The sequence below is a fragment of the Triticum dicoccoides genome, chromosome 7B (assembly GCF_002162155.2).
Source record: "Triticum dicoccoides isolate Atlit2015 ecotype Zavitan chromosome 7B, WEW_v2.0, whole genome shotgun sequence".
Taxonomy (NCBI): domain Eukaryota; kingdom Viridiplantae; phylum Streptophyta; class Magnoliopsida; order Poales; family Poaceae; genus Triticum; species Triticum dicoccoides.
Window position 1 is genome coordinate 117,000,439 of NC_041393.1, and position 21,792 is coordinate 117,022,230.

Sequence of the window (21,792 nt, forward strand, 5' to 3'; positions counted from 1 at the left end):
AGATGGAGCCGCCGCCACCTCCTATTCTTCATAGGGAGGCCAGATCTCGAGTCCGTTTGGGGCTCCAGAGAGGGGGATCTTTGATCTTCGTCATCACCAACCCTTCTCCATCGCCAATTCCATGATGCTCCCCACCGAGAGTGAGTAATGCCTTCGTAGGCTTGCTGGTCGGTGAGGAGTTGGATGAGATTCATCATGTAATCAAGTTAGTTTTGTTAGGGCTTGATCCCTAGTATCCACTATGTTCTGAGATTGATGTTGCTATGACTTTGCCATGCTTAATGCTTGTCACTTTGGGCCCGGGTGCCATGATTTCAGATCTGAACCATTTATTTTATCACCATTATATCTATGTTCTAGATCCGATCTTGCAAGTTATAGTCACCTACTACGTGTTATGATCTGGCAACCCCGGAGTGACAATAGTCGGGACACTTCCCTATGATGACCGTAGTTTGAGGAGTTCATGTATTCACCATGTGTTAATGCTTTGTTCTGGTTCTCTATTAAAAGGAGGCCTTAACATCCCTTAGTTTCCAATTGGACCCCGCTGCCACGGGAGGGTAGGATAAAAGATGTCATGCAAGTTCTTTCCATAAGCACCTATGACTATTTACGGAATACATGCCTACATTATATTTATGAACTGGAGCTAGTACCGTATCACCCTAGGTTATAACTGTCACATGATGAATATCATCCAACAAATCGTTGATCCAATGCCTACGATTTTCCTACATATTGTTCTTGCTAAGTTACTACTGCTATTGTTATTATTGCACTTTCTACAAAACCAATGCTATCACTGTTACCGTTACTGTTGCTACTACTGTCAAAACTATCATACTACTTTGCCACTGATCACTTTGTTGCAGATAATTAATCTTCAGGTGTGGTTGAATTGACAACTCAGCTGCTAATACTTACAAATATTCTTTGGTTCCCCTTGTGTAGAATCTATAAATTTGGGTTGAATACTCTACCCTCGAAAATTGTTGCAATCCCCTATACTTGTGGGTTATCAAGACCTTTTTCTAGCGCCGTTGCCGTGGAGCATAGCTATATTAATGAACAAATTTCTAGAGTAAGACATCATGAGATTGTTCAAACTGGTGAAGAGCTTGAAACTGAAAATCTTGAAACACCTATTAGAACTACCCCTCCTAGATATGAATTGCCTAAGGTACCGGAAGGTTATGTTATGAATGAGGAGACAACTAGAGATATTCTTGCTTGTAAGGATAGAGATGATCTAGAAAACTTATTATGCAAGTATAAAGAAAGGACTTTGAATGCTTAAATGAAATGTGATCCTCAATTTGCTACTTCACCTATCTTTATTGATGATAAGGATTTTGAATTCTCTGTCGACCCAGAGTTGATTACGTTGGTTGAATCTGATCCTTTCCATGGTTATGGAACTGAAACTGTTGTGGCACATCTTACTAAGTTGAATGACATAGCCACCCTTTTTGCTCATGATGAGAAAATTTGTTATTATTATATTCTCAAATTATCTCCATTCTCATTAAAGGGTGATGCTAAAGCTTGGTACAACACTCTTGCTCCTGGTTGTGTGCGTAGTCCCCAGGACATGATTTATTACTTCTCTGAAAAATATTTTCCTGCTCATAAGAAACAAGCTGCCTTACAAGAAATATTTAACTTTGTGCAAATTGAAGAAGAGAGTCTCCCACAAGCTTGGGAGAGGCTTCTCCAATTGCTTAATGATTTGCCTGATCATCCTCTTAAGAAAAATGAAATACTTGATATCTACTATAATGGACTAACCAATGCTTCTAGGGATTTCCTAGACAGTTGTGCTAGTTGTGTTTTCAGGGAACAAACTATTGGGCAAGCTAAAGAATTATTGAATAACATATTGAAAAACTATGATGATTGGACTCTTCCTGAACCGCCGCCTAAACCCACTCCGAAGAAGAGGGGTATCTTATATCTCAATCCTGAAGATATGCAAGAGGCAAAGAAATCTATGAGAGAAAAAGGTATTAAAGCTGAGGATGTCAAAAATTTACCTCCTATTGAAGAAATGCATGGGCTTGATACACCACCACCACCAAAGGAGGTAGAGGTAAATTCCCTAATGAAATTCAATGATAATGATAATCCTCACAATATGCACCCTAGCCAATGCCTTTATGAGTTTGAAAATTACATTAGAAAGCAAGATCACTTCAACGCGAATGTTATGAAACAATTGAAATACAATTCTGATATGATTGCTCGCTTGAGTGACTTGTTATTTAGAATCTCCAATGATGTTAGAGGTGTAGGAAAACATGCCTCTATGGTTCAAACTCAACTAGAACAGGTTGCTAAATCTCAAAGAGAATTGCTTGATGAAATGAACAACAACATACATGACTTTGCTGTTAGAGTAGCAACCAGAGGAGGTAAAATGACTCAGGAACCACTTTATCCTAAGGGACACCCAAGAAGAATTGAGCAGGATTCACAAAGGAACAATACCAATGCACCTAGTCCGTCTAAAAAGAAGAAGAAAAAAAATGATAGGACTTTGCATGCCTCTAGTGAACCTGAAATAGAAAAACCTCCTGATAATGATAATGATGTTTCTATTTCTGATGCAGAAACTCAATCTGATAATGAACATTCACCTAGTGATTATGATAATGTTCATGAAGATACTCAACTAGACAATGAAAAAGAACCAGATAATGATGTTGAAATAGAACCATCTGTTGATCTTGATAACCCACAATATAAAAATAAAAGATATGATAAAAGATACTTTGTTGCTAGGAAACACGGTAAGGAAAGAGAACCGTGGGTTCAAAAACCTATGCCCTTTCCATTTAAGTCAACTAAAAAGAAAGATGATGAAGAATTTGAATGCTTTGCTGAAATGCTGAGGCCAGTCTTTTTGCGTACTCGCTTGACTGATATCTTGAAAATGCCTCCTTATGCAAAGTACATGAAGGACATCATCACCAATAAGAGAAAAATACCGGAAGCTAAAATCTCCACCATGCTTGCTAATTATATTTTTAAAGATGGAGTGCCTAAAAAACTCGGAGATCCAGGAATACCAACTATACCTTGCTCCATCAAAACAAACTATGAGAAAACTGCTTTATATCATTTGGGAGCTGGTGTTAGTGTTATGCCTTTCTCTTTATATAAAAGACTTGATTTGAATGAACTCAAACCTATTGAAATATCTTTGCAAATGGCTGACAAATCAACTGCCATACCTATCAGTATTTGTGAGGATGTGCCCGTTGTTGTTGCTAATGTTACTATTTTGACTGACTTTGTTATGCTTGAGATGCCTGAGGACGATAACATGTCAATTATTCTTGGTAGACCCTTCTTGAATATTCCAGGGGTTGTTATTGATTGTAATAAAAGCAAGTCACTTTTCATATCAATGGTAATGAGCATACGGTGCACTTTCCGAAGAAACAATTCCAACTTATGGGCCATATCTTCCACCGGGGGGTTCGGTATTTCCTTTTCCTTCTTATGGAGGTGAAAAGGCGGAAGGAGAGGGAGTAGGAGAAGGAAAGGTGAGTGGCGCCCCCTTAATTTCCCTAGTCCAATTTGGCCTCCCTTGTGTGTGTGGGGGGGGGGAGTGCACCAGCCCCTTGTGGGCTGGTTAGCCTCCCTCCCATGGCCCATATGGCCCATATCTTCAACCGGGTGGTTCGGTAACCCCTCCGGTACTCCAGTTTGTACCTGATACACTCTGCAACCCTTCCGGTGTCCGAATACCACCTTACAATATATCAATCTTTACGTCTCGACCATTTCGAGACTCCTCATCATGTCCGTGATCTCATCGGGGACTCCGAAAAACCTTCGGTCACCAAAACACATAACTCATATAATACATATCACCATCGAACGTTAAGCGTGCGGACCCTATGGGTTCGAGAACTATGTAGACATGACCGAGACACCTCTCCGGTCAATAACAAATAGTGAAACCTGGATGCTCATATTGGTTCCCACATATTCTACGAAGATCTGTATCGGTCTAACCGCAATGTCAACATACGTTATTCCCTTTGTCATCGGTATGTTACTTTCCCGAGATTCGATCGTCCGTATCTTCATACGTAGTTCAATCTCGTTACCGGCAAGTATCTTTACTCGTTCCGTAGTGCATCATCCCGCAACTAACTCATTAGTCACATTGCTTGCAAGGCTTCATATGATGTGCACTACCGAGAGGGCCCAGAGATACCTCTCTGATACTCTGAGTGACAAATCCTAATCTCGATCTATGCCAACCCAACAAACGCCTTCGGAGATACCTGTAAAGCATCTTTATAATCACCCAGTTACGTTGTGACATTTGATAGCACACAAGGCATTCCTTCGGTGTCCGGGAGTTGCATAATCTCATAGTCGGAGGAATATATATTTGACACGAAGAAAGCAGTAGCAATAAAACTGAACGATCATTATGCTAAGCTAATGGATGGGTCTTGTCCATCACATCATTCCACTAATGATGTGATCCCGTTATCAAATGACAACTCATGGCCATGGCTAGGAAACTTAGCCATCTTTGATCAATGAGCTAGTCTAGTAGAGGCATACTAGGGACACGTTGTTTTGTCTATGTATTCAGACATGTATAAAGTTTCTGGTTAATACAATTCTAGCATGAATAATAAACATTTATCATGATATAAGGAAATATAAAATAACAACTTCATTTATTGCCTATAGGGCATATTTCCTTCATTTAGTGAGCACTACCTTCTGTCCCTACCTCTTGTTTTCTGTTTTATTAGTTAAATAAAATAAAATGCCATGTTTTGCCTCTTTTCTGGATTTCCCGTGCAATAAAAAAATGACCCAAAAATAAAAGTTCTCGGAATGCTCTAGAAATTTAATATGATTTTCTCTTATTATTTAAGAATTTTTGGTGCAAATAACATCAGAGGGAGGTGCATCGGGTGGGCACAACCCACCTGGGCGCGCCAGGACCCCCAGGCGCGCCCTGGTGGGTTGTGGTCCCCACGTGGGCCCCCTCACTTATCTCTTCATCCCACATCACCACCTACCTCCAGAAAAAATTCACCATTGCTCTCTCTCTCTCGTGTTCTTGCTCTCAAACCCACGGATTTCGATATCTTTGCTCGAAGCTCCATTTCTGAAACTATTTTGGGGGATTGTTGCTTGATATGTGACTCCTCCGTTTGTCAAATTAGTTTTTGCTTTAGTGGTTTATACTTTGAATAATTAGGTACTCTTGGTGTTGTTGTAGATGAGCTTGCATGTTTAATTCTTAGAGTTCTAAGTAGTTTGAATGCTTGTTATGGCCTCTATGTATCCCTATGAGTAGTTGCTTTCAATCTTGTGAAGTTTTGTTGAGAAGAAAAAATTGTGGACTAAAAATTTCAGAATTTTGTTCATAGGAAAAAGATTAGTATCTTTAAGAAGTTTTCTTCCAAGAAGAACTCCAAGGGAGTTATCGGGGAGTCATCTGATAGTGATCTCCACACCCAGAGAATGGCGGAGCTGAATGTGAACAGATTTTTCCTGAGGACATCGTCGCCTACCGGAACAACCTAGCTGCAGCACAGGAGGAGCCTCAGAGTGGGACCCTCAGGTACCCGCTCCCCAGCACTTCAACATAGGACCCCATGGCTTCTTCGAGTGGTGATTACCAAGTTAGGCCAAAAGCCTAAGCTTGGGGGCAGTACATATTCGCACCGACATTATATTCATGTTCACACATTCCATTCCAGTTGTCGGTGTCCACACTTTTTCATTGTATTATTCAAGTTAAATTTATTTTCTCGCTTTCTTCTTATGTGTTTGAAAAACTTTGAGAAAATACAAAAATATTTCCTGCTTCTTTTTTATTTTTCTTTCTAGTGTAGTTAGTTGTAGTATCTAAAAAGAAAAACCCAAAAGATTTCCTTGATCTTCTTTTACTTGTTGGGAGCTTTCCCGTGTAAATAATTTTTCTCGTTTTTGCTTTTCTCTTTTATCTGCTTGTTCAAGGAAAACCAAAAACTCCAAAAATATTTCAGTGTGCTTCTCTGAATTTCTTTTGTTTTATTAAGTCATACCAAGGAGAAGACCACGATGAAAATGTTGAGTGGCTCTCATATGCATTATTGTTGATATAACAAAGAGCCCATTTTACCTTGTCTTCTCTTGTTGAATAAAATGTTTGCAGATTCCAGCTTAGTCCACGGCCCTCTTGCACTATTATTATTTTCATGTCGTTCGGTCGTGCAAGTGAAAGATAATAATGATGATATTTGATGAACTGGACGTGGCAGAGAGAAATGGGTATGAACTCGACTTGTTCTGTTTTTGTAAATATGTTTAACCTAGTATTCATGATTCAGCCTATTATAATCAAACATGTTTGCAATGAAAACTAGTGATTATAGTTTCTCATGCCATGCATGAGTAGCTAGGAGTGGATAATGATTTATCTTGGATGTCAACATTGCGTTAAAATGATTGCAATGTCGTATGATGATATGGTATTGTTGGGGAACACAGTAATTTCAAAAAAAAAATCTTACGATCATGCAAGATCTATCTCTAGGTGATGCATAACAACGAGAGGGGAGAGTGTTGTCTACGTACGCTTGTAGACCGAAAGCGGAAGCATTATGACAACGCAGTTGATGTAGTCGTACGTCTTCACGATCCGACTGATCCTAGCACCGAAGGTACGTCACCTCCGCGATCTGCACATGTTCAGCTTGGTGACGTCCCACAAACTCTAGATCCAGCTGAGGTCGAGGGAGAGTTTTGTCAGCACGACGGCGTGGTGACGGTGATGATGAAGTTACCGGCGCAGGGCTTCGCCTGAGCACTACAACGATATGACCGAGGTGGAAATCTGTGGAGGGGGGCACCGCACACGGCTAAAACAATTGTCAACTTGCGTGTCCTAGGGGTTCCCCCCTCCCCCGTATATAAAGGAGCAAGTGGAGGGGGCCGGCGGCCTCATAGGGTGCGCCCCAAGGGGGGAATCCTACTCCTAGTAGAAGTAGGTTCCCCCTTTCCTAGTCCAACTAGGAGGGGAAGGAAAGAGGAGGAGGGGAGAGGGAAAGAGGGGGACGGCCCCCCAAGCCCTAAACCAATTCGGTTTGGGCCTAGGGGGCGCGCCCTACAGCTCCCTTGCGGCCCTCTATTTCCACTAAGGCCCATGAAGGCCCATTGACCCCTCGGGGGGTTCCTGTAACCTCTCGGTACTCTGGTAAATGCCCGAACTCATCCGAAACTATTCCGGTGTCCAAACATAACCTTCCAATATATCAATCTTCATGTCTCAACCATTTCGAGACTCCTCGTCATGTCCGTGATCACATCCGGGACTCCAAACAACCTTCGGTACATCAAAACACATAAATTCACAAGACCAATCGTCATAGAACATTAAGCATGCGGACCCTACGGGTTCGAGAACTATGTAGACATGACTGAGACACGTCTCTGGTCAATAATCAATAGCGGAACCTGGATGCTCATATTGGTTCCTACATATTCTACGAAGATCTTTATCGGTCAAACCGCATAACAACACACGTTGTTCCCTTTGTCATCGGTATATTACTTGCCCGAGATTCGATCGTCGGTATCTCAATACCTAGTTCAATCTCGTTACCGGCAAGTCTCTTTAATCGTTCTGTAGTACTTCATCCCGCAACTAACTCATTAGTCACAATGCTTGCAAGGCTTATAGTGATGAGTATTACCGAGAGGGCCCAGAGATACCTCTCTGAAACTCGGAGTGACAAATCCTAATCTCGATCTATGACAACCCAACAAACACCTTCGGAGACACCTGTAGAGCACCTTTATAATCACCCATTTACGTTGTGACATTTGGTAGCACACAAAGTGTTCCTCCGGTATTTGGGAGTTGCATAATCTCATAGTCTGAGGAACTTGTATAAGTCATGAAGAAAGCAGTAGTAATGAAACTGACACAATCATAATGCTAAGTTAACGGATGGGTCATGTCCATCACATCATTCTCCTAATGATGTGATCATCAAATGACAACACATGTCTATGGTTAGGAAACATAACCATCTTTGATTAACGAGCTAGTCAAGTAGAGGCATACTAGGGACTATATGTTCTGCCTATGTATTCACACATGTATTAAGTTTTAGGCTAATACAATTCTAACATGAATAATAAACATTTATCATGATATAAGGAAATAAATAATAACTTTATTATTGCCTCTAGGGCATATTTCCTTCAGGTATCCTCCTCTGAATGTCCGAGTGGCTTGACTTGGCACATGTTCATGCATGTAGTTGAATCAAAACCAACATAACCTCTATGATATTTATGTTCATGGTGTTCATATCCTACTCATGCTAGTATCCAGTGTTATATATGCATAATGCATGTTCATGACCGTTGTTACTCTCTAGCTGGCCGCTTCTCAACCTAATTGCTATCCTTCGCCTGTACTAAGTGGGAATTCTGCTTGTGCATAAAAAAAACCTTAAACCCAAGTTATTCTAGATGAGTCCACCATATCTACCTATATGCGGTATTACCCTGCTGTCCTAAGAAATTCGCATATGCCACCTCTAAAAACTTCAAATAAATATCCTTTTTGTGTGCCTGGATTGTTCATAGAGCGACAGGAGGTACTCAATATCTTCCATGCTAAGCGTGTTATTCTCATGATGGGTGTTTATTCACTCGTCATTGCACGAGAGGGGCGGTAATAGGGATTCCCAGTCCCAAATTGCAAAATGAGCTTACAAATAATCAAACAAAAACTCCTACGGAGTCATAACCTTTACTTTTATCGCTTGGAAACCGCCGCTAATGTGTTTAGCATGGAAGATATTGATAATTAATGGTCACGAAGTAAATAAGAAGGGTGAACCTGTCAAAATTGCATTTACCTCTATTTTTAAAACTTGAGCTATGTCACCTCTGCAAATCACTGCTTCCCTCCGCGAAGGGACTATCTATTTACATTTATGTTGTGTCATCACCTTCTAAAATAAGCACCAGAACCTGAGAGTACTATTGTCATGCTCATGCATTGTGTGTAGTTAATGTTGGGTGCATCATGACTGGATCTTTTCTACCATGAATTACAATGTTTAGTCACTGCTTGAACTTTGGAGGTGCTCTGCATTTATGTTTTGCGGTCTCAGAAAGGGCTAGTGAGATACCACTATTGTCATATTATATCATGGTTGTTTTGACAACGTGTTGTTGTTTGAGATATCTTATTATTGCTCGCTAGCTGATTATGTCATTGATACGAGTTAATATAATTTTTAAGAGTTATTGTTGGCATGGTTAGTTATAATCTTGGCTGAAAACATGTGTCTTGTTTAAGCTTATTTATGCAAACGAGAGAAAAAGAGTTCGTAAAAGTTTTTCTTTTTCAATTTCAGTTTATCAACTGAATTGCTTGAGGGCAAAGAAAGGTTTAAGCTTGGGGGAGTTTATACATCTCCGTCGTATCTATTTTTCCTAACGCTTTTCCTCTTGTTTTGGATTTGAATGAAACTAACCCGGATTGACGCTGTTTTCAGCAGAACTATCATGGTGTTGTCTTTGTGCAGAAATAAAAAGCTCTTCGACTGGAACGAAACTTTGCAAGGAATTTTTATATGAATAAAGATCATTTCTGGAGCCAAGAACCATCGGAGGGGCACCTAGATGGGCACAACCCACCAGGGCGCACCACCCCCTCCAAGCGTGCCCAGGTGGGTTGTCCCCAGCTGGTGGCCCCGCAGACCCTGAAACCGACGCTACAAAATCCTATTTTTCCAGAAAAAATTAGGGAGAAAGAATTATCGCGTTCCGTGAGACGGAGCCGCCGCCACCTCCTATTCTTCATTGGGAGGCCAGATCTGGAGTCTGTTTGGGGCTCCGAAGAGGGGGATCTTCGATCTTCGTCATCACCAACCCTTCTCCATCGCCAATTCCATGATGCTCCCCACCGGGAGTGAGTAATTCCTTTGTAGGCTCACTGGTCGGTGAGAAGTTGGATGAGATTCATCATGTAATCGAGTTAGTTTTGTTAGGGCTTGATCCCTAGTATCCACTATGTTTTGAGATTGATGTTGCTATGACTTTGCCATGCTTAATGCTTGTCACTTTGGACCCAGGTGCCCTGATTTCAGATCTGAACTATTTATGTTATCACCATTATATCTATGTTCTAGATCCGATCTTGTAAGTTATAGTCACCTACTACGTGTTATGATCCGGCAACTCCGGAGTGACAATAGTCGAGACACTTCTCGGTGATGACCGTAGTTTGAGGAGCTCATGTATTCACTGTGTGTTAATTCTTTGTTCCGGTTCTCTATTAAAAGGAGGCCTTAATATCCCTTAGTTTCCAATTGGACCCCGCTACCACGGGAGGGTAGGACAAAAGATGCCATGCAAGTTCTTTCCATAAGCACGTATGACTATTTACGGAATACATGCCTACATTATATTTATGAACTGGAGCTAGTGCCGTATCGCCCTAGGTTATAACTGTCACATGATGAATATCATCCAACAAATCGCCGATCCAATGCCAATGATTTTCCTACATATTGTTCTTGCTAAGTTACTACTGCTATTGTTACTATTGCACTTGCTACAAAATCACTGCTACCACTGTTACCGTTACTGTTGCTACTACTATCAAAACTATCATACTACTTTGCTACTGATCATTTTGCTGCAGATAATTAATCTCTAGGGGTGGTTGAATTGACAACTCAGCTGCTAATACTTACAAATATTCTTTGGCTTCCCTTGTGTCGAATCTATAAATTTGGGTTGAATACTCTACCCTCGAAAACTGTTGCGATCCCCTATACTTGTGGGTTATCAGTCCATTCCATCAACAGATCGGGTTCGATGCGGCTCGGCAGGTGACACATGTGCCTCTTTCGGAGTTGTCGGGCGGTGCATGTCGTCGGCAGGTGAAGCCACCGGTGGATGCGCTACCGGCGGATGCTACACACGACGTCTTATACGGAGACGTCAAGTCATGTCTCTACCTGCAGGTGATGCACGGTGGCTCTGGCGGACATGTCATGTTTAGCCTGTTGTTGTTGGATCAAAGTGGTGCGACAGTAGCGGAGGCAGGCGGTATGTGACGTCTTTGTCTTCCGTTGCCTTCTCGAGAGGTATTCGACTATCAAGGCGTCGGTAGACGGATAAGGGTGGATGGTATAGACGGCTTCAACAACGAGTTTATACACTTCGATGGAAACACAAGATCTCTACTTGGGCTATGTCGCCACGTGCCTATGTCGTGTCATTGCTGAAGGTGGTGGATTGAAACTTGGCTTTGGGGGTGAAAATCCAGAGTTCGCCATCATCGGCGCACGTGCGGCGATTCCTTCTTGAAGATGTAGCCTGGGAGTTGTGCATTTTTCGTTTATGTTGTGTCTTGTATTATAGGGTTAGTCTGGGGGAGTTACTCTCGCAAGGTATACGGCCTCAGAGTTTGTTTTCCGCTTTATTTTCAGGTCGATGGTGTTCGGCTGCTGAGTTTTGCACTATTAATAATATATGGTTGTATGCATAGTCCAGATGCAGAGGCCGGGTTACCTTCTTTCAGAAGAAAAAAAATCACCTTTATACCTAACAAAAAGATACTCCATCCGTTCCTAAATGTAAGTCTTTTTAGACATTTCAAATAGACTACAACATACAGATGCATATAAACATATTTTAGAGTGTAGATTTACTCACTTTGCTCCCTACGTAGTCATTTGTTGGAATCTTTAGAAATACTTATATTTGGGAACGGAGGGAGTAGATGAGTAAAGTGGGTCATGGAACACAAAAGTCATATTAACGGGTTTGTGTAATAAAAACATTTCTAATCATAGCCTGTGAGTTTTGGTCTGACCAAACCACCTCAACGTCACCGGAAAAGCGCACACCTGAACCCAAAGTACCCAGGTCCCAGACCGCCGGATCCTTTGAATCCTGATGAGGAGATGGCCGCCTCCCATCTCAGGCGTCGCCCACCGCCGCGCGGCGTCCGCGGCCGCGGCCGCGGCTACGGTTGCACCCCCCACCGGCGAGCTGGTCCGGCAACACAACCGCTCCCTCGCGGCTCTTCTCCGCCGCGGCCGCCTCGCCGCAGCCTGGCGCCTCTTCGACGCTCTCCCAGTCCGCGACGTCGTGACCTGGAACTCGCTCTTAGCGGCGCTAGCCCGCCGCAGCGACGTAAGCGCTGCCAGCGCCTTTTTCGCCTCCATGCCCGTCCGGGACGTTGTGTCATGGAACACTCTCCTCGTCGCCTACTCCCGCTCGTCGCACTCCCATCACCTCGCCGCCGCGCGCCGCCTGTTCGACGAAATGCCACAGCGCGACGGCGTCACGTGGAACACCCTCCTCAGCGCATATGTGCGCCGCGGGCTCATGGGCGAGGCTGGGAAGCTGTTCGACGAGATGCCGCAGAGGGGCGTCACTTCTTGGAACACGATGGTCACCGGGCTCTTTGCTGCTGGTCAGGTGAGCAAGGCCCTCGACATGTTCAATGCGATGCCTGTGAAGGACTCTGCGTCGCTGGGCACACTGGTGTCTGGGTTAGCCAAGAATGGCCGGTTGCATGAGGCAGAGGAGCTGTTGACAAAGCGCTTGATGGTGACAGATATGGACAAGGCTGTTGATGCTTACAACACACTCATCGCTGCGTACGGGCAAGTTGGGAGGGTGGACGATGCCAGAAGATTATTTGATATGATACCCAGAGGTCAGAATCAGCACCAGATGAGCAATATGAGGGTGTTTCAGAGAAATGTTGTGTCATGGAACACAATGATGATGTGCTATACCAGAACTGGAGATGTTTGCTCAGCTAGGATGCTGTTTGATGAGATGCCGGCTAAGAACTTGGAATCGTGGAACACTATGGTTGCTGGGTATGCCAAGGTGTCCAATATGCAGGAAGCAGAGAAGTTGTTTTGGGAAATGCCAGACCCTGATATGGTGTCTTGGAATTTAATCATACGAGGATTCACACAGATAGGAGAGGTTGAGCATGCCCGTGGATTTTTTGATAGGATGCCAGAGCGTGCAATCATCTCCTGGAATACAATGATATCAGGTTATGAACAAAATGGGGACTATGATGGTACAATTGAGCTATTTTCAAAGATGCTAGAAGTTGGTGGGATGCCTGATCGGCACACCTTCTCTTCAGTTCTAGCAGCATGTGCGTCGATCCCTATGTTGCCCCTTGGAGCTCAGCTCCACCAACTTATTGAGAAGTCGTTTCTGCCAGATACTGCAATTAGCAATGCCCTTATAACAATGTACTCCAGAGGTGGGGCAATAACTGATGCGGAAGCCATCTTCAATCAGATGCATACGCAAAAATGTTTAGTGTCTTGGAATGCACTGATTGGAGGTTATGAACACCATGGTCGTGCAACAGAAGCCTTGCAGCTGTTCGAAGAAATGAGGAGAGCCGGGGTTATGCCAACGCACATAACTTTCATTTCTCTTTTGAGTGCATGTGGAAATGCTGGCCTTGTGTCCGAAGGATGGAGGGTTTTCCACACCATGGTCCATGAGTATGGCATTGCTGCTAGGATTGAGCACTACTCAGCACTCGTCAATCTCATAGGTCGACATGGTAAGCTTGACGATGCATTGGAGGTAATCAATAGCATGCCAATTACTCCGGACCGATCTGTGTGGGGATCTTTCCTCGGAGCATGTACTGCGAAGAAGAATGAACCACTGGCTCACATGGCTGCAAAGGCACTATCCAAGATTGATCCTGAGAGTTCTGCTCCATATGTTCTGATTCATAACTTACATGCTCGTGAGGGAAGGTGGGGAAGTGCATCTGTGGCAAGGGAAGAGATGGAACGGAAAGGTGTTCACAAGCATCCTGGGTACAGCTGGATTGATTTGCACGACAAGGTGCATGTCTTCAACGCAGGAGATACCTCCCATCCCTTTATCCAGGAAATATATTTAGTCCTAGAATGTTTTGACATGTCATCTAGAGATTGGAGCTAGACGGCACGGTGAGATTGTTGTAATATTTATATGCAACAAAGAAAAGGATTTTGCAGTGTAGAAACAAAGACATGTTTTCTGCCTTTGATTCTTCTTGACTTGTACATATCTCATTCATGTACTGTTTGTACCCTTCCCAACTCAGCTAATTTACAAACTCTGTTAATTGAGCTCTTATAGCCATCTGTTACATTTGTTGATCTGTGTGCAATCTCCTAATCAAAATAATCAAAAAAATGTGAGTTGATGCATGAACAGCTAAAGTAGACTATTTAAATGATTTATGTTTTCGACAATGGGCTTATTTTGCTGGCTTTGTAAGGCGGGAGTTGCACAAGCCAAGAAACATGGGGATGAGCCAGGCAACTCAAGTGAGTTTGTATTACTCCCACTTATCTGGTACACATGTGTTTTGATAAACTTTAAGTGTTGTTTCACATCTGGAAAAGCAAGGTGAAATACGGGGTGGCTGTCTACTATAAGGGATTTCTTTTTCCAAAACCAGATACACTTTAGAATTTGGGGAGGGAGTGCTATACTATTGCTATAATCTTTTTTTTTTCGAAAATACTATTGCTGTAATCCACCATCTAGATGAATGAACAAACACCCTTTCCTAATTGTCTGTTGGAATTTGATGAAATCTTGATTTATCAACCAAATGGTCCAAAACTATTCCATGAACATCTCAAGCAATGAACTAATAAATGGGTATTTTTGGCCAAAACTCTACAGTGTTAGGCTTATCTTTCGATTTTCTGACTGATTAAGGTAGGACGAGTGGAGTACAGAGTATTCCTAGATAGTTTAAAGCCGAACAGGAGCGAAAACAAGTTTCATGAATATCAATTCGATTAAATGTTACTCTATAGGCAATGGATAATTAAAAAATGGAATTGGTGGGTGATGAAAGTCTTACAGTTCCAAGAAGTATAAATATTATCTCTGGAAAACAAAACATGCAGACTCTAGCCGAAAAGTTTTGATTAGCCATACTCAGTGCACGAACCCCCAGGCATGTTCCGCCATTACCAAAACTAATTATTAATTACCACGCAACCCAATCACAGTATTTACTCCCTTTTCTGTAACTCCCGACCCATTAGCCACTCTTTGAATTAATTCCTTGCATGATTCTCAACATTATTAGCCGTTTCCATCTTCCTAGTGATACAAGCATTTAAGAGCTGGGTTTGCCTTTCATCCGCTCCATATATACTCCTTCCGTCTCCCATAAGAGTATTTGGCAGCCCACGTTCTAGATCTCTCTAGAAAGAATGGATTCCAATGGAGAACAAAGGTATCTTTTTTTCTCTGATTTCATACATCATATGGTTTGACAAAGACAGTGGACAGGCGTACATCAGAAAGTAGTGCATTTGTTATTGCTAAGTTGATCCAGTTCTTCTTTTCATGCACCAGCTTCTGGCCTTATGGGCCATGTGTTTGGCATGATAGTTACCTGCTTGAAGAGGAGGCGCTCCTCTGCAGTCTACCCTTCCCGAGCTACGGCTGCCAACCCTTGTGCTCTATCGGCCCCGCTGTCGCGCAGAGCAGCAGTCTACAAGGTACGTTATGCAGAGCAACTTCTGGAGTATTTGATTTTAGTGCTACTTTCTGAAGTTGTAGAGCTCGCATGCAGCTCCCTGTCTCGTTCCTTGCGACACAGGCGAGCTGGATACAAGCTTTGATGATGATCTGCTGAGGTGCTGGGAGGCTATTGAGCAATCTGATAACAACACAGAAGAGAGTGGGAAGGGGCTGCCACTAGTGTGTTATGGCGAGGAGAACGGAGCAGCATCCAACGCCATGAGAACAGACCGCGTCAGATCAGAGAGGGTGCTGACGTTCGAGCTCGTGTCGCAGTACTTCTACATGCCGATCACGCAGGCGGCTCGAGAGCTGAACGTCGGGCTCACCGTCCTGAAGAAGAGGTGCAGAGAGCTTGGGATTCCCCGGTGGCCGCATCGCAAGCTGAAGAGTTTGCAGGCCCTCATCAACGACGTCGAGGTCCCCTCTTTTATCCATACTAGTTTTCCTATCTCTGATTCTGAATCTGCTAGAAATTCACATCCGTTTCACCATGTAAATGCTCTGCGATGTCGGTCATGGTTGCAGGTCCTGCAGGAGGCAGGCAAGGCGAACGAGGACGGGCAGCTGAGGGCGATGGTGGAGATGCTGGAGCAGGAGAGGCGCCTCCTGGAGCAGAAGCCGTACGTTGAGCTCGAGGAGAAGACGAAGAGGCTTAGGCAGGCCTGCTTCAAGGCCAGCTACAAAAAGAGACGACTCTTGGCTCTTGAACCTGGGGATGCATCCAAGTACTATTGACGCAGAGCGTCTCGCATACATAGCCCAAGTGTTTCTTCAGTTACAAATGTTTTATTAGAGTCTTGTGCATTTCAGTTATGATGGCAGAAGAATTGAGCTAAACACCTGCTTGTATGGCAAAAATTACTAGTACTAGTTCTATCAAGCATGTGATGTGAGGCACCATATATACATTTATATTTACATCACGCTATTGTCCCACAGCATATCAAGCATGCTATCGTCCCACAGCCTGCAATACACAATTCTACTGCTGTGAAGTTTCAAGCAGTGACCATGTCCGTCCTCGCGGCCGTGTCCCTCTGCTCTCTGGCGATGTCGACGTACTCCGACAGGATCGCCCTGAACCCATCGCCGGTGAGCGTCTCCTTCTCCATGAGCACGTCGACCAGCTGGTCGATGGCGGGCCGCGTCCTCCTGACGTGCGCCTTGGCGACCTCGTAAGCTTCGTCGACGATGGCCTTCACCGTCCTGTCGATGTCGGCGGCGAGCTTCTCCGACATGGAGTTCCTGGCCAGCATCCGCAGCACCACGTCCCCGCTCTGCGCCGCCTGGTCCGTCAGCGCCCACGGCCCGATCTCCGACATGCCGAACGTGGTCACCATCTGCCGCGCCACCTGCGTCACCTGCTGCAGGTCCCCCGCCGCGCCCGTCGTCACCTCCGGCTCGCCGAAGATCACCTCCTCCGCGGCCCGGCCGCCCAGCCCGCCGACGATCCTCGCGAAGATCTGCCGCTTGGACACCAGCGTCGGGTCCTCGCCCGGCAGGAACCACGTCAGGCCTCGCGCCTGCCCCCGCGGGATCAGCGTCACCTTCTGCACCGCGTCGTGCCCCGGCGTCAACGTCCTGCAGTTGAATCCATCAGTCTTTAGTGCAATCGAGAGAAATAATGGTGTCAAACGAGAAGAGGGATGGTGCGTGTGTGCTTACGCGCAGACGGCGTGGCCGATCTCGTGGTAGGCGACGAGCATCTTGCTCTTGCCGTCGGTCATGCTGGTGCCCTCGAGGCCAGCGACGATGCGGTCGATGGAGTCGTCGATCTCCTTGACGGAGACGCGGTCCTTGCCGCGGCGGCCGGCGAGGATGGCGGCCTCGTTCATGAGGTTGGCGAGGTCGGCGCCGCTGAACCCGGGCGTGCGCATGGCCACCACGCCGAGGGACACGCCGGGGTCCAGCTTCTTGTTGGCGCTGTGCACCCTGAGGATCTCCTCGCGGCCGCGCACGTCGGGCAGCCCCACGGACACCTGCCGGTCGAAGCGGCCCGGGCGGAGCAGCGCGGCGTCGAGGATCTCCGGCCGGTTCGTGGCGGCGATGACGATGACGCCGCTGTCGCCGCGGAAACCGTCCATCTCGGTGAGCAGCTGGTTCAGCGTCTGCTCGCGCTCGTCGTTGCCCCCGCCGATACCCGTGCCGCGCTGCCGGCCGACGGCGTCGATCTCGTCGATGAACACCAGGCACGGCGCGCTGTCCTTGGCCTTGTTGAAGAGGTCCCGCACCCGCGACGCGCCCACGCCCACGAACATCTCGATGAACTCCGACCCGGACAGCGAGAAGAAGGGCACGCCGGCCTCGCCCGCGATCGCCTTGGCCAGCAGCGTCTTCCCCGTCCCCGGCGGGCCCACCAGCAGAACCCCCCTGGGGATCCTCGCCCCCACCGCCGTGAACTTGTCCGGGAACTTGAGGAACTGCACGATCTCCTGGAAGTCCTGCTTCGCCTCGTCCACGCCGGCGATGTCGTCGAACGTGACGCCCGTGTTGGGCTCCATCTGGAAGTTGGCCTTGGACCGGCCGAGCCCGAAGGGCAGGCTCGGCCCGCCGCCGGGCGTGTTCATGCCCCCCGACGACCGCAGGAAGAGCGAGGCGAGGAAGAGGAGCGGGAAGCCGAGGTTAAGCAGGAGGCCGAGGACGTCCAGCCCGACGTTGGGCTCCACCGGCTCGGCCGCCAAGTCGACGCCCTTCTCCCGCATCTTCTGGACCAGCTCGGCGGGGAGCCCCGGGAGCTGCACCTTGACGCGGCGCGCCCTCGCCAGCGCCGGCTCGTCCACCTCGGCGACGGCCACCGTGCCGTTCTGGAGCAGGTCCACCTTCTTGACCGCGCCAGCGTTGAGGTACTCCAGGAACCTGGAGTAGGACATCCGGTTCGATGTCAGCTCCTCCGGCGCCAGCACCGGCGGTTGATCAGCCCGTGCCGGCCTTGCCACGGCGAGCCCGAACCCGAGGCCCAGGCCGGCGCACCGGAGCAGCCCCCGCCTGCCGAGGAGCCCGGCGGCGTCTGGCGACCGGGGCGTGGTCTTGGCGGGAGAGGCCCGCCTCTGCGGCGCCTGCTTGGCGACGTCCTGCGCCTTGCAGACGGACAGGTGGCTCGTCGTCGTCAGCGACATGGCCGTGGGCGACATGCCAAGCTTACTGTTACTGATTGGCTAGTGGCAACTGAGCGAGCAAAATGTGACAGAGTGTGGTGCTGTTGCCTGTTGCTCACGGGTTTTGGAGGGAACGTAGTACGGCAATTCATTCCGTGTTTAAATAGCTTGAGGTCACGGTGACACACTGACGCGGTGCTCATGTGGATGAGAGATCGCTGCAGTTTGGGATTTCTCCGGTGGTTTCGTGAGGGTGTTGGTGAGGTTGTCGTGTTCGTCTTCTCGTAGGATCCAGAGACGGCGGTCGGATGGAGAATTCTGGCGCGCAATCGAGGCGGGGCAGCCAGTTGGATGGCCCGCGTCCGGTCACGGCGGCGCACCGTCGTTGTCCCCCGGGTCCGGCGGCGCTATCCACGTCGCGATGCAGTCGCACGTTGGGCTCGGCGCGCTCATGGGATGTACACTTGCCCGATGGTTGCTTTTTTTTTAGGATCATGCCCGAACATGTTCGTGAGGCCTTTTCTATTAAAAAACGAATTTCATAGCCAACCAACCTGTGGTTAAGATGGTTAGGTGACCAGGGGTATACTAACCCGTCAGGGTTTAAATCTTGATGCTCGCATTATTTCTGGATTTATTTGAAGATTTCCGGCGATGCGCTTTTAGTAGGAGGAGACGTGCGTGCGTGCGTTCATGGGGTGAGTTTATGTGTGTGTATGAGCGCTTGTGTCTGATGTTTTCAGAAAAAGGAATTTCATAAAACAAATTGAAGGAATGAAATTCTCAGAAAAAAAATTATATGTTGGTTGTTTGATTAGTAGGTGTCGATCCTATAGCAATTTGGAAATGTTTATACATAACCGTTTATACTACATTTCATGGTTAATCTAACATCCGCTCTAATTTCTTGAAAATAATTCTTTGTTTTTTATGTAGTCATCAAATAAACTCAAATCCGATAGGATTTGCATGCACATGACATTCCATTCATGTGTTTTGCATTCCTATGTTTTCATTGCGAAGCAGGGGGGCCTAAAGGACAAAAGCTAGGCATAAATTACTCTCCTAACATGTTATGAACCTTGAGAGCAATTTTTTCTTTTTTGTGAAACCTTGAGAGTAACTTTATCCAATACATAGCAGCGAAAAATCACAATCACACGCATAAGTGGTAGAGATTTACCAACTAGAAAAAAAATCTCAAGATTAAGAGTGAGAAATCATGGTCGTAGGCCGACTGGCGGACTCGGCTTCGACTGAAAATCAATAGGCTCTTTGGAATATCAAGAGATTTACAACACTCTCGTCACGTTGCCCGCCGACAACAATGCAAACAACTACAAAAGACAATTAACCAAAGGGAGGCATTGTAAACTTTGGTTGTTCTATAATCAGCTCGTCTCTGTTGAATCACCAAATTAAGCAAACAACACAAATCTTCTGCATCCAAATAGCTGTCCCCACTAACATATTGCAAGTAGGCCACCTCAATAAGCAATCATATGCATAGAAAATGTTCATCTCAACATGCAAACATGCATGAAAATTTCTATTCTAATGTGCTATTTATATTTGATAAATATTTTAGTTCTCGTTTCATCAACCAAATCTCGATTAAAGTATATTGCAAAACATTCCTGCAACAACATGTGGGATATCATCTAGTTTTAGTGGACAGAGAACATTGAGTTATCAACAAACCAAACGTATTCCACCTTAATCTATCGTTGTTTGCCTATGCACCATGTTCTTTAACTGAAATACACTAGCCTCTGATCGCCAACTTGAGGGCAGTCTGCTTTGGTGCCATAAAATATTTAAAAAATAACATATCTTCTTTTCTCCTTTCTTATGGGTTGCGGTTTTTCTTTTGTGTTTTCTCATCCTCTCACAGTGGCATTCGCGTCCTTCTCTCACATACCACTGCAGGAGGCTATGGATTTCTTCTTCCACTTCTATAAAGACATCATCTCAGTCTTTACATTTTTGTAAGGCATCTCAGTCACTAGATGCAACAGAAATTAATGATTCACATGTATTGGACTTGTGGGCTGAAGTTGGGCTCCCAACAAACCACCATATGGAGGATATTAACCCAACAATGTGTATGAATCGTTGTTGTACCTCGTATGGGGTAGAAACTTTGTGTACTAGATGATACCCCGCACGTTGTTGGGGAATGTATTGCAATATATTTCAATGATAATTTTTTGTATAGAACATGAATATTGAAACAATACTATTAAAACTAAAGTTGAAAATACATATGGTTTATTGTGTTTGATTAGTACATAATATAAATATCATAATACAATGCAGATTCTCATACATATTTTCATGATGTGGTGGCTTCTTATGCATGGTTGCATGTTGAGGTGAGTCTTTTCTATACATGTTAAATGCTAAGTTGGTATGGTTGCATGTTGAGAGAAATATGTTAATGAGGGATAGCTATTTAGATATAGAAGGTATGTGGGCCACATTAGACATCCATGAGGTAGAGAAGAGAAAACCAGCAATCTTTCTTAACCATGTGTGTTCCATTCAATTGAACCTCAGACATTCTATGTGTGTCTTACACTTGTCACTGCTATGTTTTTCTAGCGAGTATCACTTTCCTTGCTGCTGCATTTGGTTGGGTTTGGGCCAACCGTTATCTTATGTAAGCCTCCATGGGAGCTATCATGTCGCGCAAACGACATACATGTTGGGTCCTGTTGTGAAAAATAAAGTGTTGTCCTTGGTGGCGGAAAAGATGTAGTTGTCACTGGATAGTTTTTTGAAACCCACACTCTGCAAAGGAATGACAAAACTAGGAGTTGTTTCCAATCGTGACTAGTTTTTGAAATAATTTTGTAGTCATGCTCCTTCGATCTAGTTAGAAAGTTATTGACACATGTATCATGGTTTCCTCTGCAATGATGACTGAAAAAGTTATTAACACTTCATCCACCATGGAGATTGTTTCAAATAGTTTTGTGGTAACCTTAGAGATAACATTATAAATGTTCTACTACATACAAACAACATTAACAGTTTCAACGCACGAACATCATTTCACATAAATGAATGAGAAGTACCAAAAACCCAAAGCTTA

At 45.2% G+C, this 21,792-nt stretch overlaps 2 protein-coding genes across 2 annotated transcripts; one reads left to right on the top strand and one right to left on the bottom strand.

Moving 5' to 3' along the window:
• The first annotated feature begins 15,032 nt into the window (after positions 1-15,032).
• On the top strand, positions 15,033-16,355 carry LOC119341676 (protein RKD1-like). The gene is made up of 3 exons (XM_037613538.1): positions 15,033-15,575; positions 15,650-16,017; positions 16,126-16,355. Exons 2-3 carry the CDS (start codon positions 15,817-15,819, stop codon positions 16,333-16,335), a joined length of 411 nt encoding a protein of 136 aa, XP_037469435.1. The 5' UTR covers positions 15,033-15,575; positions 15,650-15,816; the 3' UTR covers positions 16,336-16,355.
• A 202-nt stretch (positions 16,356-16,557) lies between these two features.
• Positions 16,558-18,731, bottom strand: LOC119341675 (ATP-dependent zinc metalloprotease FTSH 6, chloroplastic-like). The gene is made up of 2 exons (XM_037613537.1): positions 17,266-18,731; positions 16,558-17,181 (listed from the first exon to the last, which is right to left on the bottom strand). Exons 1-2 carry the CDS (start codon positions 18,729-18,731, stop codon positions 16,599-16,601), a joined length of 2,049 nt encoding a protein of 682 aa, XP_037469434.1. The 3' UTR covers positions 16,558-16,598.
• Positions 18,732-21,792: the final 3,061 nt, after the last annotated feature.

Excerpts from the sequence above, each read along its gene's own strand:
- LOC119341675 (XM_037613537.1), bottom strand. The coding sequence starts at position 18,731 with ATGTCGCCCACGGCCATGTCGCTGACGACGACGAGCCACCTGTCCGTC. Across the intron at positions 17,182-17,265 it reads ATCGGCCACGCCGTCTGCGC|GACGTTGACGCCGGGGCACG; the intron begins GTAAGCACACAC and ends ATTCAACTGCAG.
- LOC119341676 (XM_037613538.1), top strand. The coding sequence starts at position 15,817 with ATGAGAACAGACCGCGTCAGATCAGAGAGGGTGCTGACGTTCGAGCTC. Across the intron at positions 16,018-16,125 it reads CCCTCATCAACGACGTCGAG|GTCCTGCAGGAGGCAGGCAA; the intron begins GTCCCCTCTTTT and ends TCATGGTTGCAG.